The sequence below is a fragment of the Chelonia mydas genome, chromosome 4 (genome assembly GCF_015237465.2).
Source record: "Chelonia mydas isolate rCheMyd1 chromosome 4, rCheMyd1.pri.v2, whole genome shotgun sequence".
Lineage (NCBI taxonomy): Eukaryota > Metazoa > Chordata > Testudines > Cheloniidae > Chelonia > Chelonia mydas.
Window position 1 is genome coordinate 59,768,878 of NC_057852.1, and position 26,994 is coordinate 59,795,871.

At 41.1% G+C, this 26,994-nt stretch overlaps 1 protein-coding gene across 1 annotated transcript; it reads right to left on the reverse strand.

Annotated features, from left to right (window-relative positions):
- Positions 1 to 464: 464 nt before the first annotated feature.
- Positions 465 to 26,238, reverse strand: TMEM154 (transmembrane protein 154). The gene is made up of 6 exons (XM_007071290.4): positions 26,079 to 26,238; positions 17,583 to 17,903; positions 14,769 to 14,796; positions 12,251 to 12,336; positions 10,569 to 10,629; positions 465 to 1,040 (listed from the first exon to the last, which is right to left on the reverse strand). The coding sequence occupies exons 1-6, from the start codon at positions 26,164 to 26,166 to the stop codon at positions 1,025 to 1,027; spliced, it is 600 nt and encodes a 199-aa protein (XP_007071352.2). The 5' UTR covers positions 26,167 to 26,238; the 3' UTR covers positions 465 to 1,024.
- Between the last annotated feature and the right edge of the window lie 756 nt (positions 26,239 to 26,994).

The window sequence follows — 26,994 nt, forward strand, 5'->3', positions numbered from 1 at the left end:
TGCCCAACATCTGGCATCTGTAAGAGGCCTGATTTTTAGAAAGTATTGAGCATCCACCCTTTAGCAATTCCCCCTTGAAGGTGTCTCAAGTTAGGTACCCAAAAATTGAGGCATCTGAATCAACTTGTTACTTCTGAAAATCTTGGCCAGGCAGTTTCAGATGCATATGTTCAGAACAGGTTGGTATCAAGTTGTTTCAGTGAAAAGCAGGATGAATATCAAAGTACCTTAAACTGAAAATCCCTAGAGTTCATTATTATTAGAAAATAGCCCTGAGTTGAGAGAAGAGCTGAAAGAACAGCTCAGAGTATCTGGAGGGACTATGGTTCAACAGCTGAGAGGAAATCTTTAAATAAAACTTTCCACTTCTATAGTGCCTTTTTCCTGAGAATGTCAAAACATTTGACAAACCTTAGGTCCTCCTTTGGGGCTGCAGTTGGCCTTAAGGAACATCCTCCATGCTGTAGCTTTCAGCAGTTTAATTTTTTAGTGGACATCAAATCTTTTCTGGCAGTCACAGCCTTTTACTTCATCAATGGAAATCCAAAACAAATTATTCCACCATTACAAAAAAAGTAAATTATATACCCCCAAAAAATACAAGATTATGAATTTAGCACTAACACAAGGAAATTGAGAGTTAAGGCTACAGTGATACTTTATGGAGGAACTCTGGTACATGAGCAGTCATGCATATCACAGCCACACACAGATAGAAGATAAGGTGGAACGAGGACTGTTCTGAGGCCCTTCAGAAATAGGACTGTTCTTGCTATATTAATGCTGAAATTTCATTGCAATGCAAGTTTAAATCAGACCTTAATCTTACTGTAATGCATTTCCTTGTTTTTATTAGTGATGCCTCCATTACAAAGAATGCATGCAACAGGGAACAACAAAAGCATTTGCTTCTCTTGCTGTTTGAGACTAATTAAGTTCACATCCAGTTCATCTCATATCTGCAGGATAGGACTATGAGCCTTGTGCACAGCTTCCCTTTAACCAGTTCAGTGCTGTTTGGACTTCATGATTTGCAGTCCCTGTATATGTATTAAAGAGAGAAACAACTTGTCACTATAGTTTTCCAGTGAAGTTTATTCAGTGGTAGTGGGACGGTGGATTGTAATGATGATCTTGTGGACTGAAAATAAACACAGGTCATAGATTCCATGAAATGAACATATTTGTGATACCAGGCAGCATGAGTGAGGCTGATTTGATTTCTCTATTGTCTAAGGAGACTATTCAATGAAAGCTCTCTCCTGTTTCCAGGCAAACCCTGACAAATCATATTTTCCCCCTGACACACCCACCCCAGCTTCTGTGCTATGGGAACCACATGGAATGTTTTTTAAATCCATTCTTATATAAGTCAAATTGTTTCCTTTTCTGTCCCCCCCCCTTCTGTCCCTGTTTCCACGTAAATAATTTACTCTCTGGTATTTTTTCCAATAACCTGTTTTGTTTATGGTAACACACAAAGACTTTTCTGTTACTTAGGATATGTCTACACTGCAAGTGAAGTTGTGATTGCAGCATGGCTGGGCATACCTATGCTAAATTGGATTCTAGCTAGCATGGGTAACAGCAGTACTGAAGGCGTAGCGGTGCAGAATTCAGCATAGGCTAGCAGCTCCTGAGTGTACTGTAATTTCCTGCCTTGTGTGCTGAAATCTATAACTCTAATGCTGGATTAACAGGATTTTTTAAATTTAATAATAGCTGTTTTACATCATTTATTTGACTTTAATAACACACTTCCTCAAATGATCTGTTAACAGTTCTATGTATTTTTCTTTCTTCTGTTTATGTGACCCAGGAGGCATTGTCAGCAAAACATGTCTGTTTGGTAAGGCTCAATAATAGAGCTGGGTGGGGAACCAGATTTTTTCTTTTCTTTTTCTTTTTTCTTTTTGCAAGAATTCCACGATTTTGATTTCTACTCCAAAATGGAACACAACCAAAACATTTAGAAATTTCCCACAAAAGAAAACTCTGAAAAAATGTAGTTTTGGGTAAATCTTAGCATTTAGTTCTGATTTTGACATTTTAAAGTGTTTTAAATATAAAAACAATGAATTTTGTTTGAAAAAATTCTTTCAAAGTGAAAAATTGAAATGGTCTGTTCCAAAAATGTTGAAATGGCTTTTTCAGCATGATCAAAAATGCTTCATATAATTTTTTTCAAAACAAAATGTAGTTGAAATCACAGCATTTTTCAGAACATTTGGACTTTGATGAAAGTGGAATTTTCATCAAAAAACAAAAACAAAAAACAAACAAAAAACCTGACCAAAAATATCACCACTTCTGTTCAAGAAGGCATTGAAAAGTTGGCTAAGATTCCCTGCATTGCAGAACTATTTAGCATTAAATCTAAAAAAAATAGTTACATAATTTTTTTAAAAATCTGCCTAAATGAGCCTGTCGTCCTGAATTTGGAACTAAATTTTAAAAGAATCAGTCATAACACTTTGCATTTCAACAATACCCCTCAACTGAGCATCAAGGTGTCTTACAAACATTAAGAAAAACCCTCAGATCACAATTAAGGAATGCTTTAATGAAAGTGCCTAACTTCCTGTTGACTTCAATGTTGACTTCATAAGTACATGCTTATGTGTGCTTAAGTGCTTTCCTGAATAGGGATGTTTTCCTGACTTAGGGCCTAAGCCTCATAACTGTGAAGTAGCAATATCCTCATTTTCTAGATGGGGAAACTGAGGCAGTGACTGGCCCAAAGACATCTTGACCAAAATTACAGAGGAAATCTGGGGTCTAGCCCGGAAAGAACCCAGCTCTCCTGACATGCAGTTTGCCTACACTGCCCCACAATTTGGAATACAGGGGTGTGCATAAGAGTTCGCATCAAAGTGCTGTGTTGTAACTTCCCTATGTAGATTTGTGGCAATGAACTAAAACATTCCTAGTATAGTCCTTGTCAGACAGGACTACATTCATGCGAATTAGGAACATTTTTAGTTTGTGCTTGCAGCATCACATGGGGAAGTTACAGTGCAGCACTGTGGCAAGCACTGTGTTCACACACTCCCCAGTCTGAACTGTGGGGCAGGGTAGACATAGCCTCAGATTCTTGTTTGTTTTTTTTAGCTACAAGACCATCCTAACTAGACCTATGGTAATAAAATATCAAATCAAATTAGTAGGTCAAGCTGATACTTTTGAAAATGAACACTTAAGAAAATGCCAAGAGTTGTAATTCAATAGCTATGTAATTTCAGAGCACAAAATTAATACTAGGGAATGTTATGCCTTAAAAATGGCTTTTGCAGCAACATTTCCAGTTGTTAGTCTCTAAGGTGCCACAATGACTTTACATTGTTTTTACTTCCAGTATTGGTATTAGCAGGTGTTTAAGAAATTCTTGGTCTTATTCTACTTGTTAATTCAAGCTATAGTCTGGGCAAGCAAAGACTTACGATAAATCTAACTTTTAGAGAAAGGGTGTGTAGTTATCTTTACAATCCATGGTTTCTCAGTTCTGCTCCCTCCTTCTTTATCTGTCATCATGATGGGCTCATACACAGGAAGGAACAGAGAAACAGGAAGGCTATTACACATGCTTTTTCACAGTCTGATTGCTAGTGGTTGCATCTTGGATCCAGAATCAAGCTTTCACTTTTTAAAAGAGTAATTTCTCTTGTCTTGATAGTTGTAAAGGAAACTTCTTCAAATGCAAACAGATGCAGTGGTATCTGCATGAGTTTGCAGACATCCTGAAACAACAGCTTTGAGAGAAATGTGAACTACCTGAGTAAACTCTGAGGCTAATGATGTACTGTCAATACAACTATTTCACTGATCAAGGCATGAAAGAAAGAGATGATCATATTAGGAAGATCTACGCTATCTACTATAAATGGCTTCTCATTTGGTGGATGGAGGGTAGGCTGCAATTCTTACCCCAACCCCAGTCTGATCCCTGAGTGTGACCTGCTCATGGATCTGATCCTTTCCTTCTTATGACCCATCTCCCATCATCTAAGCTTCTCTGTTTTCTTCTCTTAAAAATATTTTTCAGAGTCCAGATGACTTCCTGTCTCCACTGTCAATTTTCATCTTTTCATGCAGGATCAGATGTGGAAGTAGAGTGCAGCAGAAACAAAACTTAACCCTACAAGGTTCTATATATTATTTTAACTAAAGTTTATGGGTATGGGATTTTAAATGAGCCTAAACAAGAATGGGTTTGGAACATAATCCTGGTGGGGGGTTTGGATAGTAACTCCTCAGATGGGGAGACAGGATCACACAAACACTGCAGTTTGCTCTTGGTGTGCATTTCAAGGCACCATGTAAACATTAACCAAACACCTCTTCCTCCCTTCATATAACACACCATTTGCTCACCAGGCATGTGACCAATACAACTTATACCAGACAGCTGCAGCGGGACAGGAGCCAGCAAACAGAGCTGTAAACGGGGGAGTGTGAGTGGGAGTCTGAAAGGGGAGTTTGTATTGTGGTGCTTGTTCGGGGTTTGTTTTTGCTGTGGGTGGTAGTGTTTTGGTGTGGTTTGTGTTTCCCAGATTAACAGGATTTAGGTGAGAAGGCTATGACAGATACAGAGGCAGCAGTGGGATTGACCCAAGTAGTGGAAGACACAATGAAGATGACTGGATGTGGAAGCTGTGGTATGTACATGGTCCTGGAGGGGGTACCTGGAAAGAGTTTCGTCTGCATGAAGTGCCGTCTGATAGAGCTTATGGAAGAAAAGATCCGAGGATTGGAGATACAGGTGGAAAGTCTGGTTGAGTTTAGAAGGGGGTTCGAGCAGATTATGGAGCAAAGACATGAGGCGGTGAAGGGAAAAGCTCAGACTTACAGATGGAAGCAGGACCGAAGAACTCTGAGGGGGACTGCTGGGTGAAGAAAATGGACAGTGGAAGCATGTGACTAAGAGAACCAGGCAGAGGAAAAGACAGGCAAGTGAAGGAGAAACAGAGCTCAAGAACAGGTTTGCAGAGTTGGAAAATGAAGAAGGGGCTCAGCAGGTGGTCACTGAAGGTGGAAGGGCAAGGAAGAAGAGAAGAGCGGCTAGCCCTATAGGAAAAGGGGAAGAGTCAATGGAGACTACACCAAGTATGAGCCCCAGGAGGATACAGGATGGGTTGAAGAGGATTACAAGGGAGAATAGGAACGGAAAGAATTTACAGCCAGAGGGAACAGGGGATAGACCAGAGAATCGCACCGTCAGCAGGAAAAGGCAGGTTTACGTGATTGGGGACTCCTTACTGAGAAGAATGGACAGGCCTGTAACCAGAGCTGATCCAGAGAATAGAAGGGTGTGCTGTCTACCAGGTGCGAAGATACAGGATGTGGACCTGAGGTTGAAGAGGATCTTAAAGGGAGCAGGAAAGAATCCACTGATCATCAAATGATACCAGTAGATCAATGAACAAATGATACCGGTAGATTCTCACTGGAACGTATCAAGGGAGACTCTGCCAGGCTGGGGAAGATGCTTAAGGAAATCAAGGCTCAGGTGATCTTCAGTGGGATTGTGCCTGTTCCTAGAGAAGGGCAACAAAGGTGTGACAAGATTATGACTATCAACAGATGGCTCAGGCAGTGGTGCTGTAAGGAGGGCTGTGGGATGTATGGCCACTGGGAGGCATTCATGGACAGAGGACAGTTCTCTCGGGATGAACTTCATCTGAGTAGGGAAGGAAATAGACTTCTAGGGTGGAGGCTGGCCCAACTGATTAAGAGAGCTTTAAACTAGGAATTTGGGGGAGATGTCCAGGTAATCTCCACACCGGATTTTAACATTTAAGAGGGAAGAAAACAAAGTAAGAAAGGATACAGCCGTGGGCAGTAGAATGGACATAAGGAGAAAGGGCAGTGTGGATACCAGTCTAATAGGTCATACTGGCTGTAGAATGTCTGTACCTAATTGGGTAAAGAATGTGAGCGAGGCCAAACAGCAAAAATTAAGATGTTTGTACACCAATGCAAGGAGCCTAGGTAACAAAATGGAGGAACTAGAGCTACTGGTGCAGGAAGTGAAACCAGATATTATAGGGATAACAGAAACATGGTGGAATAGTAGTCATGACTGGACTACAGGTATTGAAGGGTATATGCTGTTTAGGAAAGACAGAAATAAAGGCAAAGGTGGTGGCGTAGCATTGTATATCAATGATGAAGTAGAATGTAAAGAAATTAGAAGCGATGGAATGGATAAGACAGAGTCCGTCTGAGCAAAAATCACATTGGGGAAGAAAACTACTAGAGCCTCCCCTGTCATAGTGCTTGGGGTGTGCTATAGACAGCCGGGATCTAATTTGGATATGGATAGAGCCCTCTTTAATGTTTTTAATGAAGTGAATACTAATGAAAACTGCATGATCATGGGAGACTAACTTCCCAGATATAGACTGGAGGACAAGTGCTAGTAATAATAATAGAGCTCAGATTTACGTAGATGTGATAGCTGATGGATTTCTTCATCAAGTAGTTGCTGAACTGACAAGAGGGGATGCCATTTTAGTTTTGGTTTTGGTGAGTAGTGAGGCCCTCCATAGAAGAAATGGTTGTAGGGGACAACCTTGGTTCAAGTGATCATGAGCTAATTCAGTTCAAACCGAACAGAAGGATAAACAAAAATAAATCTGTGACTAGGGTTTTTGATTTCAAAAGGGCTGACTTTCAAAAATAAAGGAAATTTCTTAGGGAAGTGGATTGGACTGAAGAATTTATGGATCTAAAGGCAGAGGAGGCCTGGGATTACTTCAAGTCAAAGCTGCAGAAGCTATCGGAAACCTGCATCCCAAGAAAGGGGGAAAAAATCATAGGCAGGAGTTGTAGACCAAGCTGGATGAGCAAGCATCTCAGAGAGGTGATTAAGAAAAAGCAGAGTGGAAGATGGGAGGGATTAGCAAGGAAAGCTACCTTACTGAGGTCAGAACATGTAGGGATAAAGTGAGAAAGGCCAAAAGCCATGTAGAGTTGGACCTTGTAAAGGGAATGAAACCAATGTAAAAGGTTCTATAGCCATATAAATAAGAAGAAAACCAAGAAAGAAGTGGGACCGCTAAACACTGAGGATGGAGTAGAGGTTAAGGATAATCTAGGCAAGGCCCAATATCTAAACAAATACTTTGCCTCAGTCTTTAATGAGGCTCTTAGGAATAATGGTAGCATGACAAATGGGAATGAGGATATGGAGGTAGATATTACCATATCTGAGGTAGAAGCAAAACTCAAACAGCTTAATGGGACTAAATCAGGGGGCCCAGATAATCTTCATCCAAGAATACTAAAGGAATTGGCACATGAAATTGCAAGCTCATTAGCAAGAATTTTTAATGAATCTGTAAACTCAGGGGTTGTACTGTATGACTAGAGAATTGCTAACATAGGTTCTATTTTTAAGAAAGGGGGGAAAAAAGTGATCCGGGTAACTAAAGGCCTGTTAGTTTGACATCTGTAGTATGCAAGGTCTTGGAAAAAAAATTTGAAGGAGAAAGTAGTTAAGGACATTGAGGTCAATGGTAAATGGGACAAAATACAACATGGTTTTACAGAAGGTAGATCATGCCAAACCAACCTGATCTCCTTCTTTGAGAAAGTAACAGATTTTTTTAGACAAAGGAAATGCAGTGGATCTAATTTACCTAGATTTCAGTAAGGCGTTTGATATGGTTCCACATGGAGAATTATTAGTTAAATTGAAAAAGGTGGGGATCAATATGAAAATTGAAAGGTGGATAAGGAATTGGTTAAAGGGGAGACTACAGCGGGTCATACTGAAAGGTGAACTGTCAGGCTAGAGGGAGGTTACCAGTGGAGTTCCTCAGGGATCAGTTTTGGGACCAATCTTATTTAATCTTTTTATTACTGACCTCGGCACAAAAAGTGGGAGTGTGCTAATAAAGTCTGCAGATGATACAAAGCTAGGAGGTATAGCCAATTTAGAGAAGGACCGGGATATCATACAGGAGGATTTGGATGACCTTGTAAACTGGAGTAATAGTAATAGGATGAAATTTAATAGTGAGAAGTGTAAGGTCAGCATTTAGGGATTAATAACAAGAATTTTAGTTATAAGCTGGGGACGCATCCGTTGGAAGTAACAGAGGAGGCGAAGGACCTCGGAGTTTTGGTTGATCACAGGATGACTATGAGCCGCCAATGTGATATGGCCGTGAAAAAAGCTAATGCGGTCTTGGGATGCATCAGGCGAGGTATTTCCAGTAGAGATAAGGAGGTGTTAGTACCGTTATACAAGGCACTGGTGAGACCTCATCTAGAATATTGTGTGCAGTTCTGGTCTCCCATGTTTAAGAAGGATGAATTCAAACTGGAACAGGTACAGAGAAGGGCTACTAGGATGATCCGAGGAATGGAAAACCTGTTTTATGAAAGGAGACTCAAGGAGCTTGGCTTGTTTAGCCTAACCAAAAGAAGGCTGACGGGGAGATATGACTGCTCTCTTTAAATATATCAGAGGGATAAATACTAGAGAGGGAAAGGAATTATTTAAGCTCAGTACCAATGTGGACACAAGAACAAATGGATATAAACTGGCCATCTGGAAGTTTAGACTTGAAATTAGACAAAGATTTCTAACCAACAGAGGAGTGAAGTTCTGGAACAGCCTTCCAAGGGAAGCAGTGGGAGAAAAAGACCTATCTGGCTTCAAGATTAAACTCAATAAGTTTATGGAGGAGATGGTATGATGGGATAACATGATTTTGGCAATTAACTGATCTTTAAATATTCATGGTAAATAGGCCCAATGGCCTGTGATGGGATGTTAGATGGGGTGGGATCTGAGTTACTACAGAGAATTCTTTCCTGGGTATCTGGCTGGTGAATCTTGCCCACATGCTCGGGGTTCAACTGATCGCCATATTTGGGGTCGGGAAGGAATTTTCCTCCAGGGCAGATTGGAAGAGGCCCTGGGTGTTTTTTGCCTTCCTCTGCAGCATGGCGCACAGGTCACTTGCTGGAGGATTCTCTGCACCTTGAAGTCTTTAAACCACGATTTGAGGACTTCAATAGCTCAGACATAGGTGAGAGGTTTATTGCAGTGGTGGGTGGGTGAGATTCTGTGGCCTGCATTGTGCAGGAGGTCAGACTAGATAATCATAATGGTCCTTTCTGACCTTAATATCTATGAATCTCTAAAAATGCCCTTTGATACTAGTTGCTTGCACTCACATTATGAAGAAGTGACCTTAGTTTAGCTCGTCATCTGCCATGATGATCTCCCTGGAATAGGGCTCTGGGAGAAGAAATCTCCAGGAGAATCTCTCCCTTCCTCCATGCCTCACCCCCTCCAGCATCTCAGCTGCAAGCATGGAATTTGCTTCCCCACCAAAGAGTTCATGGGCTCCACCCCAAAGATGTTGGATCCCCAGGAATCTGTGGAGGCTGAGAACACCCATGAGGAGGGGTACTGTGGCCTAACGGGCCCCAGTACCCTTTCCCCAGCTGGTTTCTTGGCAACTCTTTTCTACTGGAACCACACCATGGCATCTGGAACTACTGACATGGCATCTATGCGGAATTGTTTGTGCCTGTGTCATTGTTCATCATTATATATCTATTAGAGAGATTAACTACTTCCCCTACCACTGAAATGCAGCCACCTCTATGGTGGGAATGCAGGAGCATGACAAGAAGTGAAGAATAGGAGCAATTGCAGCCAATAGGAGCGAATTGAAGAATAGGAGCAATTTTAGGTAGGCAGAACTGAATGGCCAGTTTATTCAGGATACCAGGGTTCATGCCCTTACCCTTGTGAAAACTGTCAAGAGAATTTTACTGTCTACCAAGCCATCAGGATTTTGATTTTTAAATCTAATCTGAATGAAAGCAACACAGTGTTTCCCTCCTCCCATTAATACCATGTAGGAGATTAACTCAGTATTGACTTTGAGGGGAGAGTCTCACCTCCTGAAGCAACAAAACCATTTCTACTGCACTGCTGGTTTTCTTTTAAGGTCTGTCAAGCTATTGATTTGGCAGGCTTGATCCTACTTGGCTTGTGAGATTGGACAAACTCAGAGCCCAGGATAGTATAGTTACCTCAGACAAATGAGTTGTATATTATTATCTCATAATAACTGATCTTAGTAACTACATGCAAAATATAATAATTGTTTACACAAGCCAAAAAGTGTGATAGTCATTCTCAGTCAAGTAGAGCCATCTCGTGGTAGAAGATGAGACTCAATTTTTTTTCTTAAGCTGATTGATCTTTCTTTTTGACCGCTCACAAACAACGGATTTTTCAATGCTCATATTAACAGGGAAATGGCAATTAAAATCTGATCAACTAATGAAATTCAGTTTGCTCTGTCTCTCTCACACATAGGCTTTTTACTGCAGGGTTTTCTGTAGATGCAAAGATACAAGTAGACACTTTTTTTTTTAAAAGATAAGAGCATTGAGGCATTTGTCTGAAGAGAAATCAAAGTCCATAATAAATAAATATACGTTAGAAGTAGACAAAGAAGAAAAAAGTAGATCACATTTTCCAATTACTAATGTTGATAGTGTTTCTTTGAGTAATACAATGGTAGAATAAAAAGTACCTTGTGAAGACATTTGATTCCTTTTCTTCTTCTTTTACAGTAGGTAAACATTCACCTTCAGCTAGAAGAGAAAAGACAACCACACTGTTACCTTTGGTGATTCTTTCAAACATTTCAAAATTGTGTTCATTTTCAGAGTAGGGACTGCGAACCAGAAAACTCCAGGGTACAGATATAGTTCTTTTTATCTGTAATATTTTCACATTTATGATTTTGTTTGATATAATTATCAACTATTTTAAAGTGTCCTGCCCTTGTGGCTGTATTGGAAGTCCTGGTAACCTTTATGACATTTATTTCAGTTGTTTGTGTGTGTATATGTATGTATACACATAGAAAGTGCTTTTCCTTGTCCACATGCATCTTTGCCATAAACTCAGACTACAAGGGTTATTTGTTATCTATTCACAATACAACTGTTTACATTCACATCTGTTATTTCACAAGATTAGTGCAGTCAGCAGTTTGGGGTATTTTTGTATGTGGTGCTGCTGCTGAAGAAATATGTGAAATGTTTGCTGACTTTTTAAAATGTGAACATCTTTTTACAATAAATATTTCCCCATCTACTGTATTTAAAGCAATTGACATAGTATTATTATTATTTAATGTTTATATTGTGGTAGTGCCTACAGACTAACAAGGTCCGAGGACCATCCTGCTAAACACTGTACAGACCTACAGGAATTGACAGGTGTCTACCAAAAGAGCTTACCACCTGAAAGACAAGAAATAATAGGTGGATGAAGCAAACGAGCATTTTGGGGCATGGGGTAAGGCAACCAAAAGATTAGACTATGTGCAATTCTTAGCCAGTCTGGAGTAGTAATCACATTGTGCCACCTGTGTAGGTGTAATCAGGTTGCAGTTAACTCTGTGCATTAAGGAAGAGGTGAGTTTTGAGAACTGACTTGAAGGCAGCTTAGGTGACACGTCTGAGAATTTTGACTGGGGAGCTCTTCTCATGCACCAGGGGCAGCCTGGGAGAAAGCACAGAGGTGCTTCAGGGAGAAGTGGATCAGGGATAAATTAAGGCTGCCATTAATGGCAGAGCAAAGGTGCAGGCTGGCAGCTTGATAAGCAGTATTTCTGACAGATAAGGTGAATCTAAATGGTGAAGGGCCTAAAAGGCAAAAAGAAGGAGCTTGTGTTTGATGCAGTAGATGATAAGGAGCCAGTGGAAGGATGCAAAGGGGGGTGATGTAGTCATAGTGATGAGCCAGGAAGATGATCCTGGCAGCAGTGTAATGAGTGACTAGTGCTAAGGGCTATGAGTAAACAGTGATTTCTCTTAGAATGGCACAATATGCAGCACACTAGTGCAGACACACTGAATACTGAGAAAGCCAGATCTTTTAAAGAGACAAGTATGCACCCCTAAAAAGCAATTTTTATTTAAAAATATAAATACAGTACACGTGTTTAATAAAAGCGTCTACTGAAAACTGAAACCTTTTATGGTATTATATCTATATCCATCATTTGATAAAAATAAGCACCTAGCCAGTCTAAATACTCCTGATATTTGCTTGTGCAGCTATTCTGGTATTGTAGGCTGAAGATCAGGACTAAAAATGTTTTAGGAAAATTAGCAACACAAATATAAAATAGCTCTGGTATTTTTTCTATTCATGGAGGCTACCTCAGACAAAGAGAGAAATGATTGGAGAGTTACCATGTACCATTTTTGTTCATGCTATTCATCCATTTATCCAGCTCTTCCATTTCTATTTCCATAACAGAGGGTGTGTCTTCTTCAAAAATAGGACTTGATCCAGGGAACAAAAGATGGGGTTAGACAACATGTTTCACTCAAATAGACATGTTACATACTAGCATTGTATCAATCTTGTATAATTCTGGCCTTAATTGTGGGACACCAATGCTGCTCTAGTCAGTAGATGCATCAGCCCAACAGGTCAGAAACAAATAATCATGGCCTGCAGATGGAACAAATGGGTATCTTAACTACGCACTCTAGATAGACAATTAGAGAATCATAGAATATCAGGGTTGGAAGGGACCTCGGGAGGTCATCTAGTCTAACCCCCTGCTCAAAGCAGGGCCAATCCCCAACTAAATCATCCCAGTCACGGCTTTGTCAAGCCTGACCTTAAAAACCTCTAAGGAAGGAGATTCCACAACCTCCCTAGGTAACCCATTCCAGTGCTTCACCATCCTCCTAGTGAAAGTTTTTCCTAATATCCAACCGAAACCTCGCCCACTGCAACTTGAGACCATAACTCCTTGTTCTGTCATCTGCTACCACTGAAAACAGTCTTGATCCATCCTCTTTGGAACCCCCTTTCAGGTAATGGAAAGCAGCTATCAAATCCACCCTCATTCTAGACTAGTCCCCTCAGCCTCTCCTCATAAATCATGTGCTCCAGCCCCCTAATCATTTTTGTTGCGCTCCGCTGGACTCTTTCCAATTTTTCCACATCCTTCTTGTAGTGTGGGGCCCAAAACTGTACACAGTACTCCAGATGAGGCCTCACCAATGTCGAATAGAGGGGAATGATCACGTCCCTCAATCTGCTGGCAATGCTCCTACTTATACAGCCTAAAATACCTTTAGCCTTCTTGGCAACAAGGGCACACTGTTGACTCATATCCAGCTTCTCGTCCACTGTAACCCCTAGGTCCTTTTCTGCAGAACTGCTGCCTAGCCACTTGGGCCCTAGTCTGTAGCAGTGCATGGAATTCTTCTGTCCTAAGTGCAGGACTCTGCACTTATCCTTGTTGAACCTCATCAGATTTCTTTTGGCCCAAAATAAAGGGTCTGATCCTACCCCGTTGAAAGCCATGGTGAAACTCCCATTGCTTCAATGGAAGCAAGACAGAGCCCCAAGTTAGAAATGTTATTTCAACCAGGAGGTTGGTTTCAGCAATGACCTAAAAATAAAAGTTCATAACTATACTAATTGCATGTTACTAAATTTACTCTTTCCTTTACTGATCATTTTTAGAGACAGTCTCATGGTTGAAAGACTATTGCTAACTTTATTTTGTATTTTTAGCATGAGTTAAAGCAGCGGTTTGGTGTCGTAACCCTGTTTTAATGGGGTCATCAGGGCTGGCTTAGACTTGCTGGGGCCCGGGGCCGAAACCCAAGGGCTTCAGCCCTGGCAGCAGGGCTGAGGTTACACCCTGCTAACCTCGGACTGAAGCCCTTGGCCTTCTGCTTTGGCCCCCCCCACCCGAGGTTGTGGGGCTTGGGCGTTGGGCCCCCACACCCAGGGTAGTGGGCCTCAGGAGAATTTAGGCTTCAGTCCCCCCTCCTGGGGTTGTATAGTAATTTTTGTTTTCAGAAGGGGGTTGCGGTGCAATGAAGTTTGAGAACCCCTGAATTAAAGGGAATCTCCCCTCTCCTCCTCTTCCCTCCTCCCCATAAATCCATTTTAATAATTTTCAGCACTCACCATGAGGAAGGATCTCAGTAAAATAAATAATAAGGTAACAACTATCAAATGGATGAGAACTACTCTGCAGCCTGCTTGTTTTTACTGGACATGGGTTATTCAGTTCACACAAGATCCAGAGAATCATTACTTGCCATGTAATAATGAGCAAGCAAATTTGAAAAATAATTGAAATTGACATAAAGCTTATTCTGGGCAGATAGAATTTATGGACAGTCAGGAAGCCTGTCCCTGTTACCCAAAGTATAATTGTATCCTGCAGCATCCACATTTACAGTAAGAGAACCACTGGTGGCTTGTGCCCAAAACAAGTGGTGGGGCTGTAGACAGCAGGTTGCATCAAAGGCTGCATGGCATCTATGCCATACTCCACCTGTGTGGCTGAAATAATCCCAACAGAAGCCTGTATTCCCTGCTCGGTGCCACCTCCCTCTGCTGCCTGCAGTCTATGTGCTGAAGGATCAGAAGTCCCACAGTGGCAGCCAGATGTACTATAATCACCAGAGGAGCCTGCAAATGTTAGCAGGAGGTAATGCACCCTACAATACATCAACCACAAAAGACAACAGTGGTTATTATTTGGTGGGACTTGGGGTTCTTTCGCCTCCTCTAGTTAATTAATGAGAAAGGGTAAGAGTGTTGAAAGTGCAAAATATACACTTCTCAAGACATGGAAGACACACAATAAGTTTAAAACCACAACAATAAGGCCCTAAAAATTAACATGGTCTACTTTAGCAAACAAGCCAAAACAATGAGCAGCATCTATAAATGTTACCTTTTGACATTTTCACTTCCCAGTTCACCTGAAATGAAATAAGTTTAAAAAGTTGAATTTATAGTTAACTTGTCTTTAATTGTCCATTTTCTCTTAATGTGATATCCCAAATAGCTGGGGAAATTCTGCAGTAGGTTTATTTTAAAGACTTAACAGTTTTGTTTAATTCTTTAGATTAAACCTAAAATGCTTTACACGTTTTCTTCCATTAACCATGTCGTCTGTAGTTTACATAGGTGCTGATTGCTTTTAATCAGTCATTTTCTCTAATGTACTAAAAGAAACTAACCACCAGCAACTCTTGCTGGTTATTAATATACATGAGACGAACAGGTGGGGGGGCGGAGACCAGCTGCCGGGGAGGACACGTGATCTCCCGAGGTGACTCCTCCCAGGCAGGTCCCAGCGCTCTCCCCGTCCCCTCCCCAGTGCAGGCTACCAGAGGGTGGAACTCTGTCCTCCTGCTACGCTAGCGCCCCCCCACCTCGGCGCGGCACGTTCGGCTGCTCTCCCTAGCAGCCAGGCCCCAGAGCAGCTGCCGGGGAGAGAGCCTGGCTGCGGCGGCAGCTCGCTGCTTCCCGCCTGGGCTTGGCTTCCGGGACAGCGGCTGAGCGAGTCGGAGCCCTCCTCCCCCGCGTGCTCTGCGCACAGCAGTAGCTGGCTACCAGAGAGCCTGGCTGGGGAGGGGACAACGGCAGACCACTCCCTGCCCAAGCTCGACCTCTGGGGACAGGAGCCGACTCTGAGCATGCCAGGGGGGCGGGAGGGCTCCGGCTTGCTCGGCCACTGTCCCCAGGAGCTGAGCCTGGGTGGGGGCAGCCTGTTGCTGCGTACCCAGCTGCTCTCCCAGTCAGCCACTGCGCTGCACAGGGCAGCATCCCTGGCAGCGTGGCTGGAAGAGTCTCTCGCCCCACCCCTTCCTCTCCTCGCTCAAGCCGGCTGCTGGAGGGACACTTGACCCATGCCCCTCCCGTGAGTCACCTCGCCCTGTTTGGCTTGAGCAGAAATCGGTAGCTGAGGTAAACCTAAGCAACAGATCAGCGCAGTGGGAGTTCACATTCAGCATGTGAACAGGAGACTGCAAACAGAGTTCCTTGAACCTAACAAGTTCCAGGAAGGAAAGTGACATCCTGAAAAAGTAACTGGTATAAAAATTGGTTTATTGCAAGCTTTGAGACAGGCCATGTGTAATGCACCTATTTATGAATGAAAATCATAGGAGCTGGTTTCCGCATTGGAGGAAAAGGTAAAGAAGCTTGAATGATAGCTGAAATCTCAGAGTGCTGAATTACAGAGAGCAAAGGGAACAATTGTCAGGGAAGCTGGATGAGACGCCACACGAGAGATGGAAAATGAAAGAGGACTGAGGGTAGGTTGAGATATTAAGGAATACTAGAAACCGTGGGAAGAACAGAAGGGAAATGTGCATAGACAGATAGATGTAAATACCAGCGACAGCGAGCGAGCAAGCAGTTAGGTGGTGTGGAATAGCAGGCCACCATACAGAGAACTAACCTCTTCTGCAGGGGCCTCAAAATGCTTTAGGAGTTCCAGCATGTAATAAAAAGAATGAAGGGCTGGATGTAATATCCACTTTGTACAATTATTTTATGGTTCAAATCAGCTTATTTTAAATTCAGCCCAGCCAGAAGACATCAAAATCTCCAGCCCATTCCAGCACATCCATCTTATCTCTCTGTTTGCCAACGAGTCATGTCAGGAGCAGTGGATAGGCTGAGTAGAGTGTCTATAAGGCTAAGACACCCAATGTATTACTTCCAAGCAAAAGGAAAACGTGAGCAGGAACCCAGAATTGTGCTCTAGCAATCTTTACGATCAAATTTCCAGTGGGCCTCTGAAAATGTACCCACATATTTACATGAACATCCCCCACACATATGAACAACCAGGCAGAAGCTTCATTATCCATTTGGTGTATGTCAGTGATATACCCAATACTAATGCAGGGGCATTTTCAGAGGCACACTGAAAGTTTGGTCCTAAGTGTCTATGGTTTAATATTTGTAGGCTGACATACTTTTAACAGCACAAAATATTCCAAAACATATCAGTACATCTCCTTCAAAAGTTCCTACATCGCTCTATATCTTTAAGGCTCTTCCTCTGTTCAGTTCTTATGGTTTCACACAGTGGAGTTATTGAGGTAGGGTGTATGTACCTTCCTGAAATTTCATCTTATTGCAGAATACAGTTACCCTGATCATGTGATTCTTAAGCAGTTTACTTTGATCTGAACAATTGGTTTCATAACAGCAATTGCACTACAGGGTCTCTGTGAAAGCTTTCGTGAATTGCTAAGATAAATTCACTCTTATCAAGATTTTGCTGCTATTTTCAGGTAGTTTCTCCTTGTCAGTAATGAAAGAAGTAAATTGTTCATTAGAGAAGTACCCTCAACAGTGAATTAGTAAGCATAACAGCAGAACAAGAGAAAAAACATGCATGGTCAAATAGTTATCTCTTTGCCCTTGAATGTTACCAGAGGGCTGAGATGCCAGAGGATCTTATTATAGCCCATAGCTGTCATGGATGTGAGAGATTAGCAGAGGGTGCTAAGAAGCAAAACTAGACCAATTTAAATGGGATACACTGTACATACTGTGCTAAGATTTGGTGAGGAAAACAAAACTCTCGAGTTTCATAATACATTCCATTTCTGCATATGAAAATTCAAGTATCGCTAGATAGAGAAATATATCATAAACATTGCATTCCATTTCCTGAAATCCTTTCCTGTTCATGTTCAATATTTTCTACAAAGATCCTTCTAAAATTTGAAGTCCTAAATTTTACCTTGCTTAGACTTTTTCCTTTTATGACGTATCACAAAGAAAATGATCAGCAGAATTAGTAGGACTAGTATCACCGCAGGAATGCCAAACATTAAGGCAGGCGGTACACCTGCCGTTTCTGGGGTGTTGTCATTATGTATATCATTTAACTCAGTACTTGCATTATTTTCTGTTTCAATATTGTTCTCGGTTTCTGTTGGTTTGATGGTCAGATCGTGGTCACCTGCAGCTGTAAAATATTTTGCAGATATCTCTGAGCTAGGTGTTACTGTATCATTCAATGCTGATGAATCATCTCCTGAAGTGTCTTCATTTGCAGTGCCTGCCAAATATATGTAAACATCTTAACATTTTCACTTTTTAATTTGATAATCAAAATAGATATTGAGTCAAAACAAATGGTTTTAAAATTTCCTCTTCATTTCTCCTGTACCCATCCTGGTTTGTTTGTTTGTTTGTTTGTTTTTTTTAAACCACACTTGAATGTCTGCGGACTGACTGACCACAGTGATGAGCACTTCATACATAACCACATCATCCTTGCCAATTTGTCAAGAAAACTTATGATCTGGACAAAATTCTGCTAGCTTGCTCTTATAAACAGCAACACGTGTAACTCCATTCCCAGACAACCACACCCACCCGCTTGCTCTTGCACAATATAAATTCTCTCACACACCACACCACACGTGCAGCCATTCCTCTTTTCTCCTGACTGAGTCCTAGACTCATCCTCCACCCACTCAATAAATTTGGCTCACCCCGTTATCTCTGACTCATCAAATCTGTCCTCTGCCCTTCATAAAATTCACCATTTTCTCTGTTTCTCCATTGTTTTCTCCCCAGAGTCTCTCAACCGGCCTGGGGTGGGGAGAGGGAGGAGACGGAGGCAGGAATAGGTCTGGCCCAGGAGAAGGCAAAGCCCATAGAAACTGCTGACTTTCACTCACCCTCCCTGTGGACTCTGCACTGGAGGAGCCAAGAATATAGAGAATTTAGTGGACACAATTGCAGTTCCTCTACCTCCACCTACAATGAGGCAGTGAGTAGAGCTCCTCCTACAGCCAGGCACTATAGCACAAGTAGCAGTTAAAGTGTTAGCTACCCTCATTTCAGATGTAATAGGGGTGGATTTTTTTGTTTGTTTGTTCAAGCAACGGGGCTACAGTTGATGACATTGATCACTGTGATGTGGGAAAACTTTCTGCCTGCATTGGGTTAGCAGAATTATTCAAGGCTGCCCCAGATAGATTTTATTAACGTTGTGGTGTTTATCACTTGAACAACTACAACAAGTTGTGGGCCCTATTGTGAGGCAAAACCTCCTGTTGATGTCAATGGGAGCTTTTGCCTAAGTAAAGGGTGCAGGAATGAGTCCTTTGTACATTTCCATGTATCAAGCCTTAAATAACTCTCAGCCTAAAAGGAGCTGAAGTTGTGGCTGCTCAGTGTTGTCTGCTATTTTAGACAGTCCCCTGTGTTCTGTGGCTTTCATTGTACTGAATACATGAGGGTAAGACTGTATGGCTGTTTTAATAATATATTGGATCTGATTCTGTGATGTGCTAAACACCTTCCTCCAAGGTACGGATCTTCCTCAGCTTCCATTTAAGTAAATGAGAACTAAAGATTCTCAGCCCCATGCTGGAGGCACTCAGGACCTTCACTAGACTGGGACCAATAGTACTTTACACGTTAATTGCTTTATAAACGCATAAATCCTCATCACAACCCTGTGAGAGGAGCAATTACATCAATTCTACAAATGAGGAAATAAAGGGAGGCAAGGGAAGTGGCTTGCCCAGGGGGGACACAGTGAGTCAGTGAGAAAACCGGAATTAGAACTCAAGATCCCTATCTCATGCTTAATCCATTGGACCACATTGCTTCTCCTCACTGCTAGATCTTTGGAAGGAAATAAGTATCTCTTGAGGCTGTATCCTAGGGAACAAGATTTTAAATAATTAAAATAATTTGAGTTTATTGCATTGTTATTGTAGTGATGATTTATCTATCTAGGTATTTATGCCATATTCATCACCTGAGTGCCTGGTCATTTTATCCTTTACTAAAAATTATGATCACAAAATGCTTAATATTAAAAATAAGTCATCAGACTACTTCATTCCAAACATAGCAACAACTTTTAACTGGTCTCCTTCAAGGGACTTTACAAAACATTAATTAGTAAAACTTAACTTCTTTACTACTTCCAATCTTCACTCAACAGCAAAACAGAATCTCTGCCTCTTGGGTAGGTAATACCCTTCATATGACCTCTTACATGTATCCTCTTATTTTTGCATGCATTTATAACGCATTATATTCTTGGTTCTGCTTAAACCCTGTCAAGAGGATCCACTGGCACAGGAGTTAATGTACTGCACTTTTATTCCTTGCAACCTCATTCTTCCTGATTCTTCTTCCCAGAAATTGTTTCTAGTCACCACCAGTGTTTGCAACAATTTCATTTGTTAGTTAACATCATCATCTAATCATGATGGACCAACACACCAGTATAGACATGTGTGTTGCAGACACCTGCATGGCTAACCCTAATACTGACATAACAGATAACCAACTCAGTGTCACAGAACCATTTATCTGCATTTGCTTAATTACCCTCCTCTGATCATCCTTCTCTTGAAATCTGTCAGCTTCCTCTGCTTAACATACTGATAGCAACAAGCCCACTGCTAAAAATAGGACAAGCGGAGGGAGGATAGTTTAGGTTTCTGTTATTTCTGGAGCAAATAATTTATAAAAGCTTTTCAGATGTCTGAAGCACGATGTATACTTGAAAGCAAGAACAAATAGTAACATCTCATTAACCACAATCCTAAACTTTCAGCTGGAATATATCTTGCATTTGATGTCCCGGAGAGACTGTTCCAATGTCTCTTCTGTTCTTTATTTGTCATGTTCAAGCTTTAAAGCAGATTTCCGATCACTTGTCTCGCTATTAAATAAAATTCCTCTTCCAGTCTCCAGCCCAAGATAATTTCAGATAACAGAGGGTGACCTTGTTAACATGTATATTTGTTCACTTCACATAATTCTAGAGACAAAACAGCATCTATCCCCACTTTCTTTTTCCTAAGTGATTTAATTTGGGAGAATTAAATACATCCTTCAGGTTTCGGAGTACATCCTTCAGCAGTTCAGTAGCCAGTTATACAATGCTGCTTCCAGCATATTGTTGTTACCTTCTGTGTTTTAACTGCTGCATTTAGAAATTATGTTTTAACTGCCTCCAGGGTTTAAAGCATGATTGAGGTCTCAAGTGATAGATTATGACTGTGATGATCTCACTGGCCAACGTCATACAGTCACTGCATAGTGTAGCATAGCTCCACTCAGTGGGAGGAGGAGTTACGGATCAGAGTTGAAATACACTGGTGGCACTAAGCATGGGAGCTTGCACAGAACCTGCCTTCATTTTATGGGACTCAAATGAGTGCTCTTAGTCCCTTTCTTTGGGCCAGATTCTGACATCGTGACTCACAGTGAGCAGCACCTTAATCCACAAATAGTAATATGACTCTTCACAGAATAGGATATTACACAGCATGAGTAAGAGTAATATTTAGCAGCCACTCAAAAGTTGTTTTAAATTTCACAATAGGGCTTTTATCACTACTGGTTGTGCTAGCGAATGAATGAATGCACCGCTACAGACTAGGGACCGAATGGCTAGGCAGCAGTTCTGCGGAAAAGGACCTAGGGGTGACAGTGGACGAGAAGCTGGATATGAGTCAGCAGTGTGCCCTTGTTGCCAAGAAGGCCAATGGCATTTTGGGATGTATAAGTAGGGGCATTGCCAGCAGATCGAGGGACGTGATCGTTCCCCTCTATTCGACATTGGTGAGGCCTCATCTGGAGTACTGTGTCCAGTTTTGGGCCCCACACTACAAGAAGGATGTGGATAAATTGGAGAGAGTCCAGCGAAGGGCAACAAAAATGATTAGGGGTCTAGAGCACATGACTTATGAGGAGAGGCTGAGGGAGCTGGGATTGTTTAGTCTGCAGAAGAGAAGAATGAGGGGGGATTTGATAGCTGCTTTCAACTACCTGAAAGGGGGTTCCAAAGAGGATGGCTCTAGACTGTTCTCAATGGTAGCAGATGACAGAACGAGGAGTAATGGTCTCAAGTTGCAATGGGGGAGGTTTAGATTGGATATTAGGAAAAACTTTTTCACTAAGAGGGTGGTGAAACACTGGAATGCGTTACCTAGGGAGGTGGTAGAATCTCCTTCCTTAGAGGTTTTTAAGGTCAGGCTTGACAAAGCCCTGGCTGGGATGATTTAACTGGGACTTGGTCCTGCTTTGAGCAGGGGGTTGGACGAGATGACCTTCTGGGGTCCCTTCCAACCCTGATATTCTATGATTCTATGATTCTAAGTTGTTCATTCAAATTTTGAAAAGGACAAGCAGCATCGTTTGCAGACATGTACACTATGGCATGAAGTCTTGCTTAGCATCTTCTCCTCTTTAAAGCTACTGGTGAGAAACTGGTGAATCTTGCTTGACTCTTTCTCATCATTGGCCATACAGACTAGACCATATTTCTCTACACAACAAAAGCAAGAATGATATTTTTGTTGACATAGCTGAACACAATGCTTGCTGCATTTCCTGCTCTCAGTGGTTTGCCTTCTTGATGAAGTAGGCAGGTAAACAAGACTTCTCTTTTTAATTTGAAGGGGAGGACAAAGCAAAAACCATGCAATCAGCTTCCTCTTTCTAAAGAATATAAATACATCCTATTATAAAATTGCCAGAGCAGACCTCGATTGTTCTGATAAAACAAGTTCTTGGAGGGGAATGTTTTAAAATTACAGCTTTGTACCTGAGCACAAAATAAAAGGAAAAAAAATACAAGATTTCAATTGATGGAATAATCAGTTTTTTTTTTTAAAAGGGAATTTTGGTTTCTCCAAACTTTGCTATAACATACAAATAGTCCATGTGAAAGAAAACTCAATTTAGGGCTAAAAAAACAGAGTTAAAATACTATATATACTGGAAAAAAAATTTGTGCAAACAGGAGCCCCCCAGAACTGTGTTTGTTAATACACCCTATACTCAAAACATTATTTTTAAAACTTCTCCAGGTGGCATTATTTATGGTGTAGAGGCAGGATTTTTGTTTTCCATTGGACTTTTTATTAACAAACACTGTGTGTGCGGGGTGTAGGGGGGGAAAAGACTCCAGTTTGCCCAAGTGTTTCTTTCTACCTAATAACTTTTCTCTACATCATTTCTACTCTTTTATCTGATTACATTTAACTGTTGATCTAAGGAGTGTTGCTCCTTGAAATGGGCAAGGCTTCCCCAGGTAACATGTTGAAACATGCCTCAGATATGATACCTAGGAATCCTTAAAACAACTGAAGACCAGCTTGATTAATAGATATACTGTGCTGGAGGGTTAAAACAGGCACGTTTGTGGGGGTAAATCAATAGAAAAGATCCTGTAGAAAATGGGTACGTGCAAAAAGTCTTATCCAGATAGGTGTGAACCAGGAGGGAAATATACTTGAGTTTATTTCTAGATGATGGAACAACTTCATCCCTGGTATAGACAGCTTAACTGACATTTCTACTGCCAGTCCTGCAAATTCTGACCAGCATCTAAGAGTCAAGCTGGGATCATTCATCATCAACATTAATAAAGGTTCTGCAGACCAAATTATGCGCTTAGTTACACCTGTTTAACCTTACTGTCCTGCAGTTTTGCCCTCAATGACACCTTGTGCAATTCCATTGCATTCACGAATTTGTGAGGTGAATCTTCTCAAGAGGTATCACTCAAGGGGACCTCTGTGTTTAAGACCAAATGAGCTGAAGCCTTTATTACCAGAAATCATAAGATACCTTCACGAACACTGCACACGGGTCACTGACTGGAATTTGATATACAGTTTAGCTGATGTGTAAGAAGGATTCTCTTTCTCTGAGATGGCTCTCTAGTGCAGGAGTAAACAGCAGTAACAACTTGTTTGTGAATCAAATGGGAATACACACAAAGAGTTTTTGTGTGTACTCAACAGATTAACTCTTTGTGTGTACTCAACAGATTGAGTTAATCTGCTGAGTAAAAAGGTACCATTTTTACATGGCCACTTTTCAGAGAGTTGCACTTTGATGCATCTTTAAAAAGAGATGATGCAGCAATGTAGCAGTTGCTGCACCAGGCCAGACGGAAGGATCCTAGCAAACCCTCATTTCTTGCTTTATCACTTTGCTAGAAAATTATAACAGGCACATTTTTGGTCTCAAAATACGTTAGTGGGAGACAGTTTCATAGTGACTGAAAAGAAATCTGATTTTACTTCCATTTTCAGCAATTATGCTAAGCTTCCTCATAGATTTTTTAAGAAGTTTTTATGTCTACAAACATTGATGTTGGATCAGTTCCATTTTTAAATTTATCATTATGAGGCGGAAAAGAGGTCAAGAACAAGAATCCCCCAGTGGTCCTAGCTATGTATGTGACTTCACCTAAGAGGTCTTTTCAGCAAACTATAGGGTGTCTGTGAATGCTGTTCGTACAATCTACACAGCACATTTGGCTCTTGAACTGAGAAGTCCTCTTGAATTATGGCTAAAGGTGATAATAGGATGGGCACACAACATAAATTCAATCACCTCCTAGCTCTTGACATCCTCCGCATGAGGCACTGTTGAATATTGTTATCTCTATGGCTGAACAAGGTTCTTGTGGAATAGCTCAGTAAGTGAGGAAGCGTTTCTGTAACTTCCTAAATGTTCAACATAGTACAAAGGGACATGGAACACTCCAGGGAATACCAGCACAGCTCGGGTACAACCTTTATCTGCATTATAAAGCTGGCTGTGGTGAGGGGGTTGGTTACAATACAGTTTTCCCCAGAGATTGTTACAGCTTTGTCTTGTAGTGTACTTGGGACCAAATCTTCTTTTAGCTGTAATTCAATTTGTGGAACTTTGACTTTGCAAGATTCTAATATAGTTTGGAAATGTTATTTATAACATCATTCTATCCACACTGCAAGACCTAACCGTGCTTTCACCATCTTTAAGGCCTACTGCAGGGGTTCTCAAACTGGGGGTCGGGACCCCTCAGGGGGTTGTGAGGTTATTACATGGGGAGTCATGAGCTGTCAGCCTCCGCCCCAAACCCGGCTGTGCATCCAGCATTTATAATGGTGTTAAATATATAAAAAAGTGTTTTTAATTTATAAGGGGGGTCACGCTCAGAGGCTTGCTATGTAAAAGGGGTCACCAGTACAAAAGTTTGAGAACTACTGGCCTACTGTGTTGTAAATGGTCCGCCAAACACATAGGTGAGACCTTAGAAAGACCACCTGAGAGCTCTGGTCCTTCATTGTTACTAGACCAAATTTAGAAAGAGACTTCCTATTCTGCATAATTTCCCTGATAATTATGGACAAGGACTTTTTTCTAATAACTTGGGTTATAACAGTCCTTTAGCATGGTTGTAATACAACTTTATTCCATCTACACAGGCAAGACCAAACCATGTTATAATTCAGTCATAGCTCTTGTGTGTATAGGCATTACCCTTAACCACAGTCAGGTTTGCAGTATAGACAGGGACTATTGCCCAGACTTACGGCACGGCTATAATCCTTTTTTTTTTTTTTTTTTAATCCATTTTCACAATGGTCATTAAAACCATAATAAAACTGGGGTAGCAATAACAGAGTGACTCTCCTTTCTCCCCATTTTGTGCAGAACTGTTGCTTGATACAGCAATTTGAGAGCAGCTAATAATACCACTGTATACTGAAGGATTTCAAAAGTGGTTTGTTTCACACCCAAAGACAGGTAAGTAAAACAATTTGTAAGTTTTCTTTAAAACAGCTACCAACATTGTTCAGTTACTGCCTCTGTTTCTTATGCAAAATACAAATGAAACAATTGTACACATAATAGTTTAATGATTTTTTGTTCAAAATTTAACTATTCAAGCCTGCAATACATAATTTTTTAAACAGTATGAATCATCCCTAGATTATTATTTTGCTTTACAAAAGTTGTTCATTATGGCTGTTTGAAATATTCAACTGAAAACTTTGAATGTAATAAGAGTACACTTTTTTTTTGTCCATTAAATGCTGTTATGAAGGACATGACTTTTACAGACAAAATACACCAAATGGTGAAAATCATAACAGAAAATAATGATGGTTGTTAACCAAACCGCGGTATCTAAAAACACCTGAGGATGTTTGCATCCAAATGTCATAGGTGAAGCTGATCTCTATTAAACAACAAACAAACCACACACACACACACACACACACACACACACACAGATGAAAGTAGCAAAGTTAAATAAAGCTGAAACAAACAGTGCAAGTTTTCACAAACCTCTGACAGAGAGATCAGGTTTTCAGGGTGTTACCTTCTAACAGAGTTCTATCGCTGTAGGCATAAAACATGTCTGCATAGCTCTACTTCAGAATGTGAAAGAGACTTTATTACTTACCATAATTGGCAGATCCTGCCGCGAGAAACAGGACAAAAAACAGCATGAAGTTTTGTTTCTGTATGTTACATTTTTTGTGATTAGGCATGAGTCTCAATGTTCGTGTCTCCCTGTTTTACAGGAACAAGTACGTTTCCTGTTTCCTGCTCATGTGTATGTGAGTTAAATTTCTTAAGAAGATGTGCTGTATTTGATTGCTTTTAGGAAGTGATGTAATTCAGTTTGGGCCTGTCAAACAAGCAGGGATTGCAAAAGAGTGAACAAAAAAAAGAAGATTGCTCTTCAAGTTCTGATTCAACTGAATCACCTACGTGATTGGCCACTCTTAGCCATTCTCAAGAGCTATGCCTATAACGTCATGTCTGTTCTTTTATATTCAATGTCATGCTGATGAACGTGGTATAAATACCTAGATAGTTAGGCCCTTGCACAAAATAAGATGTTTCTGTATCTGTTTGGAGGACTCCACATTTCTCACTGTTGGTGTGCTATATAGATGACCTCCTAGGGTCAGATTTTCAGAAGAGCCCATGGACTTCTGCCCGCACACCCTGATGCACAAGCACAAGTTGTGGAACATGCAGAAGTACCCTACACACTTTTGAAAAAACAGGTTCTAAATGCTTTAAACCATTGCTAAAAGAGCAGGATGAGTGGTTGCCCATGGCAACAGTTAGCTAAGCATTTTAGTCCACTTTTAACCAGGAAAGGGGGAAGACTAAACTCACCATGCAGATTCAGCTTGCCTGGAAAGTGCTTGAATACTATGGCGGTGATGGCTCAAGACAGCCTTAAAATAGACAGGCAGACATTTGACAGTTTACCTTGGACAGCAAAACCCTGAAGGGAATCCAGGTCAAGAGTGTTGGAGAACAATGCTTCAAAATGTAAGGTAATTTTTCCTGTCTGGATTTGG

What these genes read in the sequence shown, in the direction of transcription:
- TMEM154 (XM_007071290.4), bottom strand. Translation starts at nt 26,166, where the DNA reads ATGCCTAATCACAAAAAATGTAACATACAGAAACAAAACTTCATGCTG. An exon ending in GGCAGGATCTGCCAATTATG is followed by an intron (nt 17,904 to 26,078) that starts GTAAGTAATAAA and finishes TATATTTGGCAG; the next exon opens with GCACTGCAAATGAAGACACT. An exon ending in GGAAGTGAAAATGTCAAAAG is followed by an intron (nt 12,337 to 14,768) that starts GTAACATTTATA and finishes CCCTGGATCAAG; the next exon opens with TCCTATTTTTGAAGAAGACA.